The sequence below is a fragment of the Crinia signifera genome, chromosome 8 (assembly GCF_055691185.1).
Source record: "Crinia signifera chromosome 8, ASM5569118v1, whole genome shotgun sequence".
NCBI lineage: Eukaryota > Metazoa > Chordata > Amphibia > Anura > Myobatrachidae > Crinia > Crinia signifera.
In genome coordinates this window covers 139,093,825-139,112,022 of record NC_139224.1, presented here as the reverse complement: position 1 = coordinate 139,112,022, position 18,198 = coordinate 139,093,825, and the positions used below count along the sequence as shown (strand labels likewise).

At 46.9% G+C, this 18,198-nt stretch overlaps 1 protein-coding gene across 2 annotated transcripts in view; it reads left to right on the top strand.

The window, feature by feature from the left end:
- The window catches only part of BRINP2 (BMP/retinoic acid inducible neural specific 2), a 258,789-nt gene that overhangs the window by 207,973 nt on the left and 32,618 nt on the right, over positions 1-18,198 (top strand). For both annotated transcript variants that reach the window (XM_083157259.1, XM_083157260.1), the window contains exon 6: positions 6,687-6,923. In XM_083157259.1, coding sequence (XP_083013385.1) covers positions 6,687-6,923 — 237 coding nt within the window. The remainder of the gene's footprint in view (positions 1-6,686; positions 6,924-18,198) is intronic.

Genomic DNA, 18,198 nt, shown 5'->3' with positions numbered 1-18,198 from the left:
GTATGCGTGCATGCGCGTGCACATGTGCGACAAAGGTTGCACGTGTGAACAAATGCCAGGGCCCAGTACTTCGCTGATTAGATCCATTATAAATACACCACTGCTGCAGCATTTCTATGGGGTTCTCAGGCCCAAGGAGGACAGCAGCAGCAGGGGCCTTGTCATGAGAGGGTTTTTAATTAGAGGCAGCGCTGAGCCTGTCAGGGCTCCTGCAGAGTAAGGTACAGGCTTTTCATGTGGTATTTTATATATATATATATATAAATTTATGTTTATATTAATCCCCCCCCCCGGGCAGTTACCCATTGACCAAGTTTATACTGCCTTTACTCTGTGTTTTGACAGTATAATATTCTCCTGTGCAGTTTGCAGCCAGTAATGACAAGTGGGAGGGGGCCCCCCTGTCTAAAGTTACCCCCAGCCCCCCAAAGGCTTAATCCAACCCTGCCCTGTGGCATGTCCTTTTGGAACTTTGGTAGGGTGGCCAGCCGAGCAGAGAGCTAGAAGGCTATGCTGCTTGGCCAGCTGCACTCTCTGTCTGGCTATTGGCCCTTCTGGAATTTGCCAGAAGTGCCAGATGGCTAGACCAGCCCTGGCCAGAACTGAGTTGCTTAATTGCAATCTTTATTAGTATTTTATAGCATGCAAAAAGCGCATAGATACATAATTATCACATTGTATTAGACTACATTATGGTGTCACTTCACCATTCCTAAAATACAGCGGGAATAGGTTATTCCTCATGTCTGTGTATTACATTACATAGCATTCTATAATTCTACCGATGTGACAACTCACTCCGGAGTTTTATTTTATATACAAAGTCCAAATGTGCAGTAACCCAGAGCAACGGATCACCAATTAGCCTTTATCGCTCTTCTGCAATTTACACAAAGCGAATGTGGTTGGTAATTAGTTTCTATGGCTTATTGCCCATTTCCACCTTTGTACTATTAGTAATTACCCCCACTGAATCATGTCTTTATAAATTACAGTAGGGATTACATTGTCTTACATATAATTAATTATATTTATAACTTTGCTGGCTGTTATGTGTAGTGTTCTTGTTTTCCGTCACACGCAGCAGTACATTTCCGAGGAGGAATTATTAGTACTAGGCAGCCTGCTGTCCTGGAAATAGCAGGACCTGAATGAGTCATTTTAGTGATATTAGAACCTCAGTCTAGGGACATTTATCATATACATGGCCGCGGGTTAGGGTACCATGCACAGATTCCATTACAAATGGCAGGCTGTGGTCAATACCCGGGAATCCAGCAGTGCTAAATTGAAAGACCTATATAAAACTAGGCACAGCACTACACAGTGGGGCAGATGTATTAAGCCTGGTAAAGAGCTAAAGTGGTGATAAAGTGGAAGGTGATAATGCACTAGCCAATCAACTGCTAACTGTCATTTGATGGCTAGTGCGTTATCACCTTCTACTTTATCACCACTTTATCAGGCTTGATTCCCTATGGGTTGTTGTCAGCCTACACTTCCCAACATTTGGCAACATAAACTTGCCTTGAATGAAGATGCAGAAGCAAATATTGTGAGGGAAAAGGGTCAGCTTTATTACTTTAATGAATTCTAGTATCCAGATGTTAATAAGGGGATGGTAGTAACAGAAGAATGACCCTACTCACAGCATTACCACCTGCACAACTCAACACACCAGGCCTAGGTGGGGCGTCCTTCCGCCCACTCATCAAATTCCACGCAAGGTGTCCAACTTCACTACTAATAAAACCTACAGATGGAGCCGCTCTCTTCCATTGCCGTCAGAACGTCCCCGCTGGCGAGCGCTGGCGGAGAGGGACTCCATAAGACCATCAGTCTCTTGGTGGCTGGGCGGTGGGACCCTTCCCATCTCCGCTTCAGGGAGATGGGAAGGTAGGGGGGAGGGGTGTACGGGGTGGTGGGGGCAGGTGTCGGCGGCAAGGCAAGGGGGGGAGCTCCATCGGAACGGGGCGTGCAAGCATCTTGTGCATGTGTACCCCCTTCCGACGGTTGCCGGGGCCTGGCGGCTGACGGGCTCCATCTGTACCAATAGGCCCAAATGGACCGGTGGGCCTGATGACCCCAGTAGGGTAAAATCAGTCTAGCCCATATATTGGCAGGAGAGCACCTTAAGACCTAAAGCAAGACAGTAACTATAGCCATTTTTTCCAGTAATAAACCGAAAAGTCAACAACAAATAGGGAAGCAGGGTGTAATATACAAACAGAAAAAGATTCCCTAGAGCAGGGGTGGCCAAACCGGTCCTCGAGATCTACCAACGGTCCACGTTTTCCAGGTTACCTAGCTGGTGCACAGCTGCAGTCATTACTAACTGTCACATTTTAAAACCTGCTGCATTCATTCCTACTATAGATCCACAGGTTGCCTGGAAAACATGCACTGTTGGTAGCTCTTGAGGACAGGTTTGGCCACCCTTGCCCTAGACAGTTTAACATGCATCACAAGTCTAAAACACAGGCCCTAGTTCCTTTCCTAATCCCTAACACTCACAAGCTACAACTGGTCAACAAAGTCAAAACAGAGAAAGAATTACACCTACAATTAGTATGTTTCTCGGTTCTTATAGCTCTTTGCTGTAGTATGGTGATTTCTATTCAGAATTTGAAGCGCAGTAGGTTGCAGGTGCTCCCAGGCAGTCACGCTCTGATAGTTTGCATGATAGGCTGTACACTGACCAAACCGGCTATCACCGAAATTGAATGCACAAATGGAGCAGCTTAATATTCATGTGTCTCTCTAGAAGTCTCCTATATATTTGGCTACATCTGTCACTCAAAGTGGGTGTCTGTGTCTATAACGCTCTGTTCCTGGACTAATGTGTGATTGCCTTCATCTGTGCTGAACACCTTTCTGAGAAATTAACCTGTTTAAAACAGGTGATGGCAATCATACATTAAGGGGAAGTCTAGAAACAGAGCATTGTGTCCCTCCTGGAGAGGGTCATGTTGGGAGGTATGTGACAGAGAACCAGCCCAGTGAGCCCACAGACAGTGCCAGACACCCACTGCCTTCCCATGTTGCCCAGCACTGCTACTCCACAGCCACCAGGTGAGCGCCCCCCTCCCGCGATTTGCGGCAAAACCTCCCCCCGCGCGCCCCCCCTCCCGCGATTCGCGGCAAAAACACCCGCTCCCCCGCGACCCCCCCTACCGCGATTCGCAGCAAAAACACCCCCCGCGACCCCCCCTCCCTCGATTCGCTGCAAAAAGACCCCCCCCACGACCCCTCCCGCAATTCGGGGCGGCACCCACCCTGCGACCCCCCTCCCGCGATTCGCGGCACCCCCCCCCCTGCAATTCGCAGCAGCCCCAGGATTAAACGGCACATGCAAAACACTGACATGGCTATGGTCGACAATGAAAAAGGTTGACATGAGTTTTTGAAGATTTATTTAAAATTTTTTTAATTTTTTCATATTCATTGTCATGTGTCGACATGGACACCAATGAAGTGGCACACTTATGTCAACATTTACATGTGTTGACCTTTCTGTGTTGATTTTTTCTTGTGGCGATGCGCGTCACACCCCCCCGCAACCCCCCCTCCCGCGATTCGCGGCAACCCCCGTGACCCCACACCTCCCGCAATTCGCGGCAACCCCCCACCGGAACCCCTGTGAACCCCGCCCTCCCGCGATTCGCGGCACCCACCCCCGCGACCCCCCCTCCCGCAATTCGCGGCACCCCCCCGTGATTCGCGGCAGCTCCAGAATTAAATTGCACATGGAAAACACTGACATGGCTATGGTCGACAATGAAAAAGGTTGACATGAGTTTTTGAAGTTTTTTTTTCATTTTTTGAATATTTTTTTCTTGTGGCGATTTGCGTCACACCCCCCCACCCCCCCCCACAACCCCCACTCCCGCGATTCACGGCACACACACACACACCTCCCCCGCGATTCTCGGCACCCCACCCCGTGACCCCCCCTCCCGTGATTCGCGGCACACCCCCGCGACCCCCCCTCCCATGATTCGCCGCAACCCCCGCCACGTAACCCCCCCTCCCGCGATTCGCGGCACCCACCCCCGCGACCCCCCCTCCCGCAATTCGCGGCACCCCCCCCCCCGCGATTCGCGGCAGCTCCAGAATTAAATTGCACATGGAAAACACTTACATGGCTATGGTCGACAATGAAAAAGGTTGACATGAGTTTTTGAAGTTTTTTTCACATTCATTCTCATGTGTCGACATGGACACCAATGAAGTGCCACACTTTGTCAACATTTACATGTGTTGACCTTTCTGTGTTGATTTTTTCTTGTGGCGATTCGCGCCACACCCCCCAGGAACCCCCACTCCCGCGATTCATGGCACACACACACCCCCCCCGCGATTCTCGGCACCCCACCCCGTGACCCCCCCTCCCGTGATTCACAGCACACCCCCCCCCGCGACCCCCCCTACCATGATTCGCCGCAACCCCCGCCCCCGTAACCCCCCTCCCGCGATTCGCAGCATCCACCCCCCACAACCCCCCCTCCTGCAATTCGCGGCACCCCCCGCGTCCCCCACTCCTGCAATTCGCGGCACCCTCCGCGACCCCCCCTCCCGCGATTCGCGGACACCTAAGTTGCAATACAGGGCATCTTTCATACAATTCTAACCATATTTCTCATATACAAACGTTCACAAATTAAGGGGGCGCAGCCCCTTACGACGGTGTGAAGAGCGCCCGTAGGGCGCGATGAATCACCTAGTTATCAATAAATGTATAAAGTAAGAGTATGTTATTATTCTTATAGAACTGCTACAGTATCTATTGCTATAAATACACATGTTCCAATATTACTTTTATGATCCATTAAGTGAGAAACTACTTTTGTGTAAGGATGATGATCACCCTGCGATGTAAAGATGTTACCGAGCAAAACTTTTCATTCAAGCACTGCATAATTTGAGGAGAGGGAAAAGGGATATATTTGTTGGGGTCAGAGGGGCTACACTTTGTTTTGTTTTTTATAGGGTTTAGTGATCCTTTAGTGAGAATATGAGGTTTATTGTAAATCGTCCTTGGCAAGTCTCTCAGAAAGGCCAGAAAGCTTCCGTAAATAGGGTGGCACTCCTGAGGAATTCAGCAAGTATCCTGCATCCTCAAGTATCCTGCATCCTCAAGTATCCTGCATCCCCAATTATCCTGCATCCTCAAGTCTCACTTTGCCACCCACAATACTCATGTCATCACCCGATGACGTCATTCATGATCAATTCCGTCATCGTAGCCCCACCCTCTGCTCTACAGTACCTGTTTTTTCTGCAGTGTAGAGTGGTGGAAAAACTCCTGATTAAGTGATCATGCCACCAACACATAACACCCCCCCCCCCCCGCCACCACCTGTGCTCCGGCCCCTTCCCAGAGGAGGGTGCAGCAAAGTCGGTAAGTACTTGCCTAATTTGGCTGCAAGGGGGTGGGGGTGTAAAGGGGGTCCTGGCGGAACATAAAAGGGGTGGGAATTTGAGGGAAGTACTTCGTTGGGGGCTTTACCAGTGCGATTGCATCATCGTGGCCACTCTCCCGCTATGCAATGCCCGCTGTGCAATAACGGTATTACAGGCATTGCACAGCGGGGGGCAGGGCTACATTCAAGCGATTCACGACATTTGATCCACACAACCCCCCACCGCCCAGTGGATGGGGGTTGTAGGATACTAGCGGAAATGCAGGGGGGGGGGGGGGGTTTGACCCGATTTTCGTAAGCCTCTCTGCCTTTCCAGGTGGGTAGCTAAGTTTTTACAAGTTTGCACATAGAATATACTGGTATACATGCAGTAAGAATCAGTCCACCTTGCACTGTAGGAGTTGTGCTTCTACCTATGGTATATGAACCCCACCCACCCCCATGTACTGTACCCATGCTTTTTTTTCTGGAGGTTTTCAGGTTACTTGTGGACACAAGAACAGTAGACCTCTGTTTTCCGGATAAGAGACTGCTTGAAAAATGAATGAAACTGTTACCAGAGACTATTTCCATTGCTAGACAGAGTAGCACAGTAATATGAGACTTCTGTCTTAAATCAGTCACAGCACAGCACCCTCTAAACTTTCTTCCATTTTTATCAAGTCATTGGGTTTATTTTATGCTAGAGCTCCGATACTGGGCGCTTGGAAATAGGCACAGCACAATTTAGTTCCTCTGTCTGTGAGACGCTTGCAGGCAAGTACGAACCTGACGTGAATGCACAATCGCATCCAATTTATTGTATGCAAAAATGTTTACCAATAAAATACTTGTAGCTTTTGCATTTATTATTTATACTTAAAATAGAACTAAGGACATATTCCCTGGGATCCTTTGTGAGATCACACGTCGGTATTCAAGCTGCGGTAATTAACTTGAGGTTCTGGGTTTCAGCCAATGGAAGACAAGCTTCTGAGTTATCCATTGCTCTACATGCAGACAGAATTAGGTACAAAGAGAGCACCTGGTTTTAATAGGTGATACCCATAAATAATGGTTACAGTGCCTGCTAATTAGCCGTGGCTGGGGGGATAGCTCTAACACTATTCCTAGAAGATCAGCAGGGTTTATATGGAGATGAATGCACCCTCAGCTATATAGAGATAAATGTACCTACATTGATATATATGAATATACGGTTTCAGGAAAATTCATTGTCTGTTCTTCTTGCTTCTAATTGGGAGTATGTTTCTCTCTTCTCAGGGCTGCAAGCGCTCCTTCCTCAGTACTTGAGAGTGAGATTCGTTAGGGCTGCACTGTCCTACATTTCATGCAACTCGCAGGGAAGGATGGAGTGCCAGGCTGGAGAATGCTGGTGCCACTGTGATACTGCCTACCCACAATGCAATTGCCCAGCGGAGGATATCCACATTTTGGAGAAGAGCCTAAGGCAGACTCAAGACCAGGTAGCTGGTCAGAGCAAAGAGTTTGAGGATTCTGGTAAGTTGCTATATAAAGACATAGGCCTCTGCTGTCAACTAGTAGGTTTTTAACCCCTCGCAGTATTAATTAAAGTTGACCCATCCTCTCAACATATTGGATGCATCCAGTTTTTTTATCTCCACTGATATTCAGTTTATTGAGAACTAGGGGTACATTTTCTAAAGCTTCCAAAAGTTAAAAGTGGCGATGTTGCTAATAGCAACCAATCAGATTCTTTGTATTGATTTACTAGGATGTAAAAGAGAAATGATAGCTAGAATCATTATGGTTGCTATGGAATGTGGCATTAAGAGGGGGGGGGGTATTTTTTACCCAGGCTTGGGTCTGCTGGGGGATCGGGTCCCTCTCCCTTCTTGCAGGGAGCCGGGCATTGGGGAGAGAGATAACAGGCTGCTGCCGCAGCACAGCCTCTCTCCCCAATACAGCACATGCTGCTCAATACCATGTGCAGAGATGGGGAGACAGTCAGCTGCAGCCTGTCATCTCTCTCCTTCTGTGAGTGCCAGAAGGCACCAAACTGCCACCCCGCACAAATGACAGTTTTTCTTCTCCCACTGGGCATGGCCCTATTCAGTGGCCACGCCACCTTTATTTTGCAGGGTCCCGACCAACTTGTTGATGCCCCTGGCTATGGGCCACATCACTACCCCCTAGTGTCTGGCCAAGACAAGAAATCCAGATAAATGCCACTAGATGCCTGTACATTTGACATCTGTATAATTATTTACTGTAGGTACTAAAGAAAAATGTATAATTTAAATAAGTCTTTATATAAGCCTTAACTTTTGTATTTTAATAGTATTCAAATTAGATGCTATTTATTAGAGTAAACATTTTAATTAATCGCTACCAATTAATGAAACGAGGACAAATCATTTAAGCGGTACTGCATTAAATATACAAAAATAACTACTTTACCTTAAGAAAGAACATTAATTGTATAATGGTATTAACTCTAAAGTGACTACTTTCATTATTTAGTTATTTTTATGATTTTATTGAGGAATATCAAAACAGTTTGTCATTCAGTAATACAACACAAACCTTATTGACACATCGAGACATGAATGACAAATGTGTGATTCAGTACACTGGTAACAAAAATTAAAAGAACAAACAAATTGATATATATATATATATATATATATATATATATATATATATATATATATATATATATGTCATTCAGTCAACACTCCTTAGGTTGACACAGGAAGGTAGACAGGAAGAAGGTCGACATTGACTGAAGGTCGACAGGGTCCTTAGGTTGACCGGCAGAAGGTCCACAATGCAGGGGGTCGACACGTATTTTTAGTTGTCTAGATCTAGATGTCTAGTTCTGGACACTAAAGTTTATGGCAGCCACTTGCATCGCTCACTATGCTCGCAATGCTTCGGGCACGGTGCCTCACTACTCTTGGCACACTATTTTATTCTTACTTTATGCCCTAGTGCAGGGTTGGAGAACCTCAGGCCCGGGGGCCGTATGCGGCCCCCGTAGCCGGTCTGAGTGGCCCTCCCACCCGCCTGCCAGCTTTGCCGGGAGTCAAGTACAGGGGAATTCTCGCGAGAGGTTGGTAGTTCTCGTGAGATTCCTCTTAATCAACAGCAGCCGGAGACTGTCCGTCCTATTAAGTGGCAGCCGCCGGAGCGTGGGACGGCTGCAGCAGGACAATTTGTAAGAGAAATTTTTACATATGGCCCCGAAGGATTTTTTCCCCATACAAATGGCCCATGGCACAAAAAAGGTTCCCCACCCCTGCCCTAGTGGATGGTAGAGCATGAACTAGCACCTGTTCTGGAACCACAGTGGGGGAAAAATAAAAAATAACCTGTGTCAACCTTCTGCATTGTTGAAATTCCGCCGGTCAATCTAAGGAGCCCACCGACCTTCAGTCCTTGTCGACCTTCTGCCAGTTGACCTTCCAGTGTCAATCTGAGTGTGGACCTTTTTTGTGCTGACCGAACAACCGCATCCCATATAAAATAGGGTCCGAGTTCTCAAACATTTTTTTAAAGCAGCAATTATTTACAAGGTAAAGCCTTGTCTTGTAAATGATTGCCTCTGCAAAAAATATCCAGGATCGGCTGGCAATCCCGGACGCTATTACATATGCCCCAAAATTCATAGAATATGAAAAAGCTTTTTTTATTCCGGTCTTCCGTACTTGAAAGCCTTTAACATCCATGAATTGAACTCAAACTGCTTGCTCCATTCATATGATACTAATATATTTTCTAAGATTATTTGCAATTAAGATGGCCAATCCGGTATTGGTAAGAGTTGACATATACAACATGGTGCTGATCCATTAATTATTAAAGGTTATACATTCAACAGTGACGGCATTTTTACAAGCTAGATAATCATAGATATACTAATATTGGGATATACATAAAGTACTCCCCAGGAATTAAAAGATATTGGAACAAAAAAATTTATCTACATTCAGATAAGGGGCAGATTTATTAAGCCTGGTGAAGTGATAAAGTGGCTGGTGATAACGCATCAACCAATCAGTTACATCAACCAATCAAGTTACAGGCTGTGTTTTGAAAAATGTAAGTTAGGAACTGATTGGCTGCTGCGTTATATCAGTTTCTGCTTTATCACTTCTCCAGACAATACATCTGCTCCATAGTGTGGTCATTAATATCAATCAGGTGCATATTGTGTATACACTGTACTTGTTTACTTCTTGAATGTTTACCAACAGCTGCATGACTTTATTGTGCCATAGAGATCTAAACGCTGATACAAATCAGACAAAATGGAACCTACTGCTGAGTAATTTTTTTTTGCTACAGTGCGGATACTTTCTGTATAGCGTATATGGAACTAATGGCTTAAACCAAACCAGTACCTGTTCAACTGCAGTCTATCATTTTACTAGGAACTACCGGCTTACTAATACCCCTTTAACACCATCCCGGATCCAACCTGTATTTGGAACACGTTACAAATTGGGTCAGACCAGGGCTATTACCCCAATTTCACTGCACTGTCGGACGGGGATTTTCCAGTTCGGCACCGTTTACACTGCCTCCTTAACTCAGGAAGTGGGCCACTCTTAGCGGATGTGGGCAGCTTTGGAACACTTAGATATCCAAATTATACTGGTGTAGGCACTTGTAGGGGTGCCTTGGATTGGTGGTCCAGAACCATTTCAAATTATTTATGGTCAATGTGACATGCAAAAACAGTGCGTGTGGCTGCCAATCATAAAATATGTGGGCAAATAGAAGCGATTTCTGTCCCTCACCATATAACTGACCCTAAGTACATAATTCATTTTTTTTTTTAAATTTCAATAATAAACTCTTGGCCTAGGGGTGCCGTGAAAAAAGCTGCAATATTCTAGGACGCTGTGATTCCAAAAAATTGTGAACTGGTATACCCCCTTATATCATGTTCAGTAATTGAAAAATTATTAAATGCAGCGATTTTTGGAACAGGAGAACATAAAAATTAGAAGTTTGTCAAATGATTTAAGTAGGCGTCAAGCTTTTAATTCAATATGTGAGAATTAATATACCTTTAATCTACCAGATGCGCCTCAAGACTGCAGAAAATATGCTTCCCACAAACAGCTGATACTTATGTGTCTAAGAACCTTTTATGAATATACACCTTTATCTTCAAAAACAATTCCACCGGATAATTGATTAAAACAGTCAAATACTGTATATATCTCTCGGATTCATTTTCAAGTGTTTCAATTACAGCTACATTTCTTTCTTTGGAAAAATGTCATATATTCACCAAAGCGAATTATGTTCCACACAACCGGCAAAACATTTAAGACATCGTTTTGCGCTTTCTAAGGGGTATTTTACTAACATCTAAAAATATCTCCCAGTTTGATTAATAAGCTCTGCAGAGTAACATACGAGAATCAGACTGCTTTGTAAATGTGCCTCTTTGTATTTTAGAAACAGGACATCGGTCCAGTAGAGCATAAAATTGGAGACATATATACCCTGATTTAAATTCTTCTGTAAGAATTTGCTGTCGGGATTTGTTTGTACCGAAATATCAAACTTGACAAAGAAAATCTGCATCTATGGATATATAACATTTGCAAATCTTTCAAGCAAAATAGATACATTAGAATTTGGCAAATGTCAGATCTAAAATGTTTGCGGGAAACCTTGTGTTAGAAAATTGTGTTAACACATTTTCTGAGAAAAGTGGTGAAGATCTGTTTGGTGACCGTATTAAAGTGTCATACTGTACAATATTTATAAAGAAAAGTAAGTAAATAATCAGTTTTAAGGCTTCTTCGTTAACATTTATGCACATGAAAGTGGGGGTTAGGCTGAGATAACCAATCATTTCTGAAAACGTCATTTGAATTGTTTGTAACCAGAGATGTCAGAACAATTACCACTTTTTGAATGCAGAAGAGAAACCAAATAATTGATACAGGAAATGAGTTAGTTTAAAACTTTAGGATGGGGGCTGGCAAGAAGGAACATCACATGACTTCCAGGGGGTTATTCTAGTCCATTCTTTCTGACAAAATCTTTCTTAGATGGACAAAACCATGTGCACTGCGGGTGGGGCAGATGTAACTTGTGCAGAGAGAATTAGATTTGGGTGGGGTTTTTCTTCAAAGTGAGATCTATATTGAAGTGTAAAATCATGCAGTCAGTATTTTCCCTGCACAGAAAGACTGTAGAAGCCAGCTTGTCTGGCCGAAAACAGCATAAACTCACCTGGCTATTGGCAGGAATCCTTAGCTCACACACTTGATCTGGGCTTGAGGGTTCGGCTTGTCTTGATTGACAGGTTGGCTGATTTGAATGACGGTTCAGGATAGGCTGGTTGAGGTCAGAGGTGGAGATTGATGGGGTGATGTTCTTGGTTCCAGAAGATTCTGCCTCTTGCTTCAGGAAACGTTGAGGAGGACTGTTGAGTACAAAGACATTATTATTAATATCTGTTACTGATATTCTATATTTCATTTTTATTTCTCTCCTAATCTTTCTATATTCTCTCTACATTTCTTTTCTCTTTCACCCCAGTTATCTATACTATCACTGCTAAACTATATTCACCACTTTAAAATTCTCCCCTTTGTCTATATCTAACCTAACATGTCACCCAGGCCTAAGCGCACTGCGGGGGCTCCCGCTAGATACGCTGCGCTAGGTGAGACAGGGCAAGCTAACAGGCCCAGAGCCAGGCCTCCGTCCAGAGGTGGTGAGAGGGGACTATCCCCTTCTCCCAGACGGAGGGCTGTCGGAGCGCAGGCGGGACCGCCCGCTCCGGAGGTGAATAGGAGTGTGCAGCGCAGGTCAGGGCGGCGTGGCGGTGCTGCCGGAGGCTCAGGAATCCCTCCGGCAGCCCGCTCACGCCAGTCACGGGGGAGGGTGCGAGCGGCTGGCGGGGATGAGCCGGCACCCGTCCCCACTGGGCACCGATGCGTCACGCGGCGGAGCTCAGGCGCTAGGCCTGAAGCATCCGCCGCGTCAGGGGACGCTGTAGGGGCTGGGCTCCGTGCTGGGAGCCGGCCTGTGAAGGCAGGAAAGAAGGGGAGAGCGGCGGGGACGCTGGCGTCAGAGCCGGCGTCCGTCCCTCCTGTAGTTGTAGCCAGCCGGGTTAATAAGCGGAGCGCAGGCGCTAGGCCTGTCGCTGCCGCATCAACTAAAGGGAGGACTAGTGTAAAACAAAGGGCACAGCGCAGCGGTCAGAGGACCGCTGCGCGCCCACATCAGAATAAAAATGGGAGCACAGTGCCTATAAGCGCTGGAGGTAGTGGGATTAATGGTAGGATGAAAAGAAATGGCCGCAGGGGTGATACCAACCGCAGTCAGGAGGGTGTTGCAGGCACTTCTATGCCTGGAGCGCCCTCTGCTGGAGAAAGGGAGAATAGCAGGAGGTCCCATAGTAAAGGAAAAAATGGCAATGTAGCAACAGCGCCATCTAGTGGCATTACTTATAATGGCAACCCCAGGGGGAAATTTATAGAGGACATGAGATATAAGTTAACTCATGCCGAATTTGAAATGTTTAAGTCGGCCGTAGCTACATGGCGGGATAATAGTGAGGATTCGGCCGAATCCGTATCCTCATGCGGCGAATCAGACGAAGTGGATTCGCAGAGCAGTGAATCCGGTATGCAAGAGCAAGCCACCTTTGCTGGGTCAAACGGAGAAGGTGGGGTTAGTGAAGGGGACCTGCAAAGTGATTCAGGAATGAATCCGGTAGAAGGAGTTAGAAAATCTAACGCCAGATCTAGACGTACAGCGAGGAGAAGGTTGGTCGCGGAGAAGGCAAGGGAGACCGATATGGCGCCACAAGGGGCCAGAACGCAACCGGGACGCTCATATGCGGACGCGGTTGCAGGGAGAAACACAGAAAGTAACACCGTGTCATTAGACACATCGGTGCTTACATCTATATGCGCAGCGGTGGTGTCGGCAGTGGCTCCTCTGTTAACCACCGGGACAGGTGGGCAGAGGGAAACTGACCCTCCGACAACTTTGGGGTCAGTATCCGACCTCATAGCCAAAGCAATAGCTCCAACTATTACTGCGGCGCGAGGGGGGAATGTCATTTCCTCTGCTGAAAGGGTATCGCCGAATGTCCCAACCGTGATGGGGGTTGTTAACGAACCTCTATTGACAGGTCAGGATTCCGCCGAGCGAGCCATGGAAGGACATTCTTCAAGTCGTGGAGGAAGTGATCGTAGAAGAAGGAGGACAACGTCATCTGATACGGGTGAGTCCACGAATGATCCTGATTGGACTGAGGATGATAATGCAGGGTCCAGCAGTGGGGGGTCAGAGGATTCATCGGTAGAGAAGAAAGCTAAGCAGAAAAGATCTGCAAAGTCTCGTAAGAGACGGCGCAGAAATGAAACCTCTGATTCCTCATTGGCATCGACATCTTCCGAAGATAAGTCATCTTCGGACGGCGTCGTGAGGAGACGAAGGCGGAAGAGGCGTAGGGAATATAGGTCCCATAGCTCCGGGTCCTCCAATGTATCGGTTGAGTCTGATGCAGTGCAGTGCGCGAACACCGCTGTTAAGCGGGGTTTGCGCCCTAGGGCTAGAGATAGGATCAGAAAAGGGCGCTATGTAGATATCTTTGCTTTAACAAGCAAGGATAGGCGGGCCCTTCTAGCCGCAAGGAAGAAAGGACCCGCTAGCGAGGATGCATTTCGCACTTATAACAACTGGGTAAGAGGCATACTAATTTTTGCGGCCTGTTATTTAGAGACACATCCAGATGAATATGTGAACCTGGTGAGATACCAGTTCCTTATTCATAAACTCTACACCTCTTACGTCGGTCCCGGTTGGCGGGTCTATGACGAAGAGTTTAGGAGGAAACAGCATGGCCGGGAGGTGTACGATTTTGGTAAGAAAGACGTAGAATTATACGGCGAAGTCGCCGAATCGGCTACACCTATTAGGGCTCCTGAGAATAAGGGGTGGGTAAGGCAGTATGGGAGCAGGCCTTACAATAATATTAATAAGGGAAGTAATACGAAACATGGCCATGGTAGGTGCTACTCATTTAATAATGGGCAATGCAACCTAGGTAACCGGTGTCGTTTTCGGCACCTTTGTATCAGATGCGGAGGTCAACACGCAATCAAGGATTGTACAAAACCTCCAACTGGTGGGGGAGTTGGGGGTCAGTCCACGACGAAACAAAGCCGCGGTCCAGCGGCACCTGTCGTTGGATAGAGCCCCAACTCCAATTGTATTGGTCAGGATGTTACCATGGCTGGAACGCTATCCGGACAGAGATGGAGCAATATTTTTGCAGTCCGGATTTTCAGAGGGTTTTCAATTACCTGTTTCCGCTCCAATTAGTACGGGTAGTAAGGGAAACTTACGCTCTGCCATGGAACACCCTGACATAATATCACAAAAAGTTGAAGCCGAGGTAAAACTAGGTCGAATGGCAGGCCCGTTTGCAACACCACCAGTTGAGGGACTAATTTTGTCCCCTATTGGGGTGGTTCCCAAAAAAGTTAAGGGAAAGTTCAGGCTGATTCAGCATCTTTCTTGTCCTAGAGGGTCGTCTGTCAATGACGCCATCGATGATGAATTATGCACAGTTAATTATTGTTTATTTGAGGATGCTATAGGCATCATTAAAAAAGTTGGTCCTGGCGCCCTCATGTGCAAATTGGATGTTGAATCAGCTTTTAGACTATTACCTTTGCATAAGAACGCATTTCGGTACATGGGATTTAAATTAAATGGGGGCTTTTACATAGATAAATGTTTGCCCATGGGTTGCTCCATTTCATGCGCTTATTTTGAGCGCTTCAGCACATTTTTGCAGTGGTGCCTGCAGGAAGTGTCGGGAGTTGACAGCATTACTCATTATTTGGACGACTTTCTTTTAGTGGGTCCTCCAAATTCTGACCTGTGCCTTAGTTTACTAGAAGCAGCGCTTGAGTTATTTAGGGATTTCGGGGTTCCCGTGGCAGGGGAAAAAACCGAGGGACCTACTACTGATTTGGTGTACCTCGGAATTGAAATTGATTCCGAGCGAGGTCTGTGTAAACTTCCACTAGATAAAGTACACCGGTTACATGACGAAATAACTTATGCCATCGCGGCTGCTAAGTTAACACTTAGACAGGCTCAATCTTTATTGGGCCTGTTTAATTTCGCATGTAGAGTAATACCCATGGGCAAAATATTTTGTAGAAAGCTGCAGCGAGCGACCGTCGGGATTCGCAAACCCCACCATTTTCTACGTCTATCTTCAGAAATGAAGAGGGATCTGAAAGTGTGGGAAATGTTTCTGGATAATTTCAACGGCATATGCATATGGCAAGCTCCGGCCGTTGCAAATGCGGAGTTGGAATTATATACGGATGCAGCAGGATCTTCCGGATTCGGCGCATTTTATGCGGGACGTTGGTGCGCAGAGGCTTGGCCCGAATCTTGGGCACGAGACGGCATGACCAAGAATATGTTATTATTGGAAATATTTCCAATAATGGTCGCCTTAGAGCTCTGGGGCGCAGAATTGGGAAACAGGGAGGTTGTCTTTTGGTGTGATAACTTAGGGGTGGTCCAATCCATTACACAACTAGGTCAACCTCTCTCCCAGTTTTGCGCATTCTAGCACGGATAGTGTTGATGTGCTTGGCGAACAATATTACGTTGCGAGCCAAGCACGTCCCTGGCGTACTTAATGAAGTAGCAGATGCATTGTCCCGTTTCGAATGGGGAAGATTCAGGCAACTTGTGCCGCTAGCCCAGAAGTATGGTGAACAATGTCCATCTTTTTTATGGCAGGTGCCTCTGGAGGGGTAGAGGAGCTGGCCCTGCGGTCGCTAGCGCCAGCAACATTTAGAGCTTATCTGGCCTCATGGGAGCGCTGGAGCGAGTTCTTGCTGGAACAGGGTGGCACAGGTAAGAGCTATAAGCGTCTTATTAATGCCTATGTATGGAGCCTGTACACGGAGGGTAAGTCCAGAAGTTTTGTTGGACGCTCTCTGGCAGGCATATCATTCTTTTTGCGTCTTGGTGGGAAGAGAGACATCACCAAGTCTTTCTTGCTTTCCAGGATGCTAAAGGGATGGGCCAGAGCCAGGCCGGTTTTGCCCGACAGGCGACGGCCGATTGATGCCAGCCTGTTGCGTCGAATCTCGAGGTCCCTAAGAGTGATTTGCTCAAACGATTACGAGGTTCGACTTTTCAGGTTGGCCTTTGCCATGGCGTTCCATGGGGCGTTCAGAGTAGGCGAGTTGGTGTCCGCAACCAGGGCATCTCCCTCGCCTATGCTGTTCGGCCACGTCGACGTGCACCACGACGGTTTATGGTGCAAGATTCAGCGCTCAAAGACCGACGTAGCGGGCAGGGGGCAGTGGGTCCATTTGGGTCGGAGTAGCGACCGCCGGATTTGTCCGGTGGCGGCGGCTCTGGCTTACGTGGAGTTGCGGCCTCAATTGCCCGGGGCCTGGCTGATGCACATCGACGGGTCCCCACTTACTAACTTCCAGTTCAGGTCGGTTTTCAGGCGCTGTATATTGCATCAGGGTCTTTCTCCAGCCGACTTTGGGACACACTCTTTTCGTATCGGCGCCGCTTCGGCAGCCGCTGCGGCGGGTTGGTCTCAGGTCGACATACGAGCACTCGGAAGATGGCGGTCTGGTGCATTTAAGCGATACATCAGGCCGACATAATCCAGTGAGCCCATTTGAGGAGTAGCCGCTCGCCCAAACACGCTTTAGTGTTTGAGGGGCCTTGAGGAATTTTTTGTGTTATCACCAGTCTTAAATTAGGCTCTAGCCAACTGGTGGAAGATTTGTGTTTTTTGCCTCAAGTCAAATCGGGTGACCCACCCCCCCCCCCCCCCCCCAACCCGTAGAATAGGGTACAACGGGTAGGGATTATACATAATTCAAGTGGGTCAATAATCAAATTAGTCTTAAATAGATCACCTAAATCACATTCCTAGTAGTTATCAACAATTTAATATAGAACTGCAAAATCACCTTTAAGGGAATCTCCCGGGCCCCCCGTTAAAATGTTGCCAGATGTTTGCCATTATTTCAAATTTTCTAACGGTATATATCATTTCAACTTACAGGTCAACGCTTGGACACCAATATGATTTGGATGGTGGGACATTCATTTATTTATTGGTTGTCCTTGTCCCAGGTCACCACGGATACGGAACGTTTCCCTGAGACGCGATTTATCCGTTGGCTGGGGCGTAGAGGTATGAGGTGGTCCGCGTTGAGGGGTCTCTTGGATGAGTCAGTTAGGGCGTTTGGTTACCCAATGTTTGTCATCATCCACTTGGGGGGCAACGACCTCACGCATAATTCCGGTCTCAATATTCGATTTGAGATTCGGAATTTATTGCTGGATCTGATCAGAGAATGGAGATTTTGCCGTTTCTTCTGGTCAGAGATTATACCTAGGAGGGTTTGGAGAGATGCACTCAATCCGGGCGCCATCGATTTGGTACGTAGGCGGATCAATTCCGTAGTCGGCAGGGCTATAGCAACGGAGGGCGGAGTGGTCGTCAGGCACGAGGCCATATCCTTTAGAAACGAGACCCTGTACAGGCCGGATGGGGTGCATCTCTCTTTAGTCGGGATGGACTTGTTTTTCCAGAATTTAATAGACGCATTGAGAAGTTTAGAGGTTTAGCTGAGGCAGTATTCGAAATTAGGTTGGTGGCGGGTCAGTTCAAGCTGAACTGATATGGCGGAAAGAACGGTAATTAAATTAGAGCTGTATTTACACTTAGATGCTGGTTGATGTCGGGATCTGGGCATCA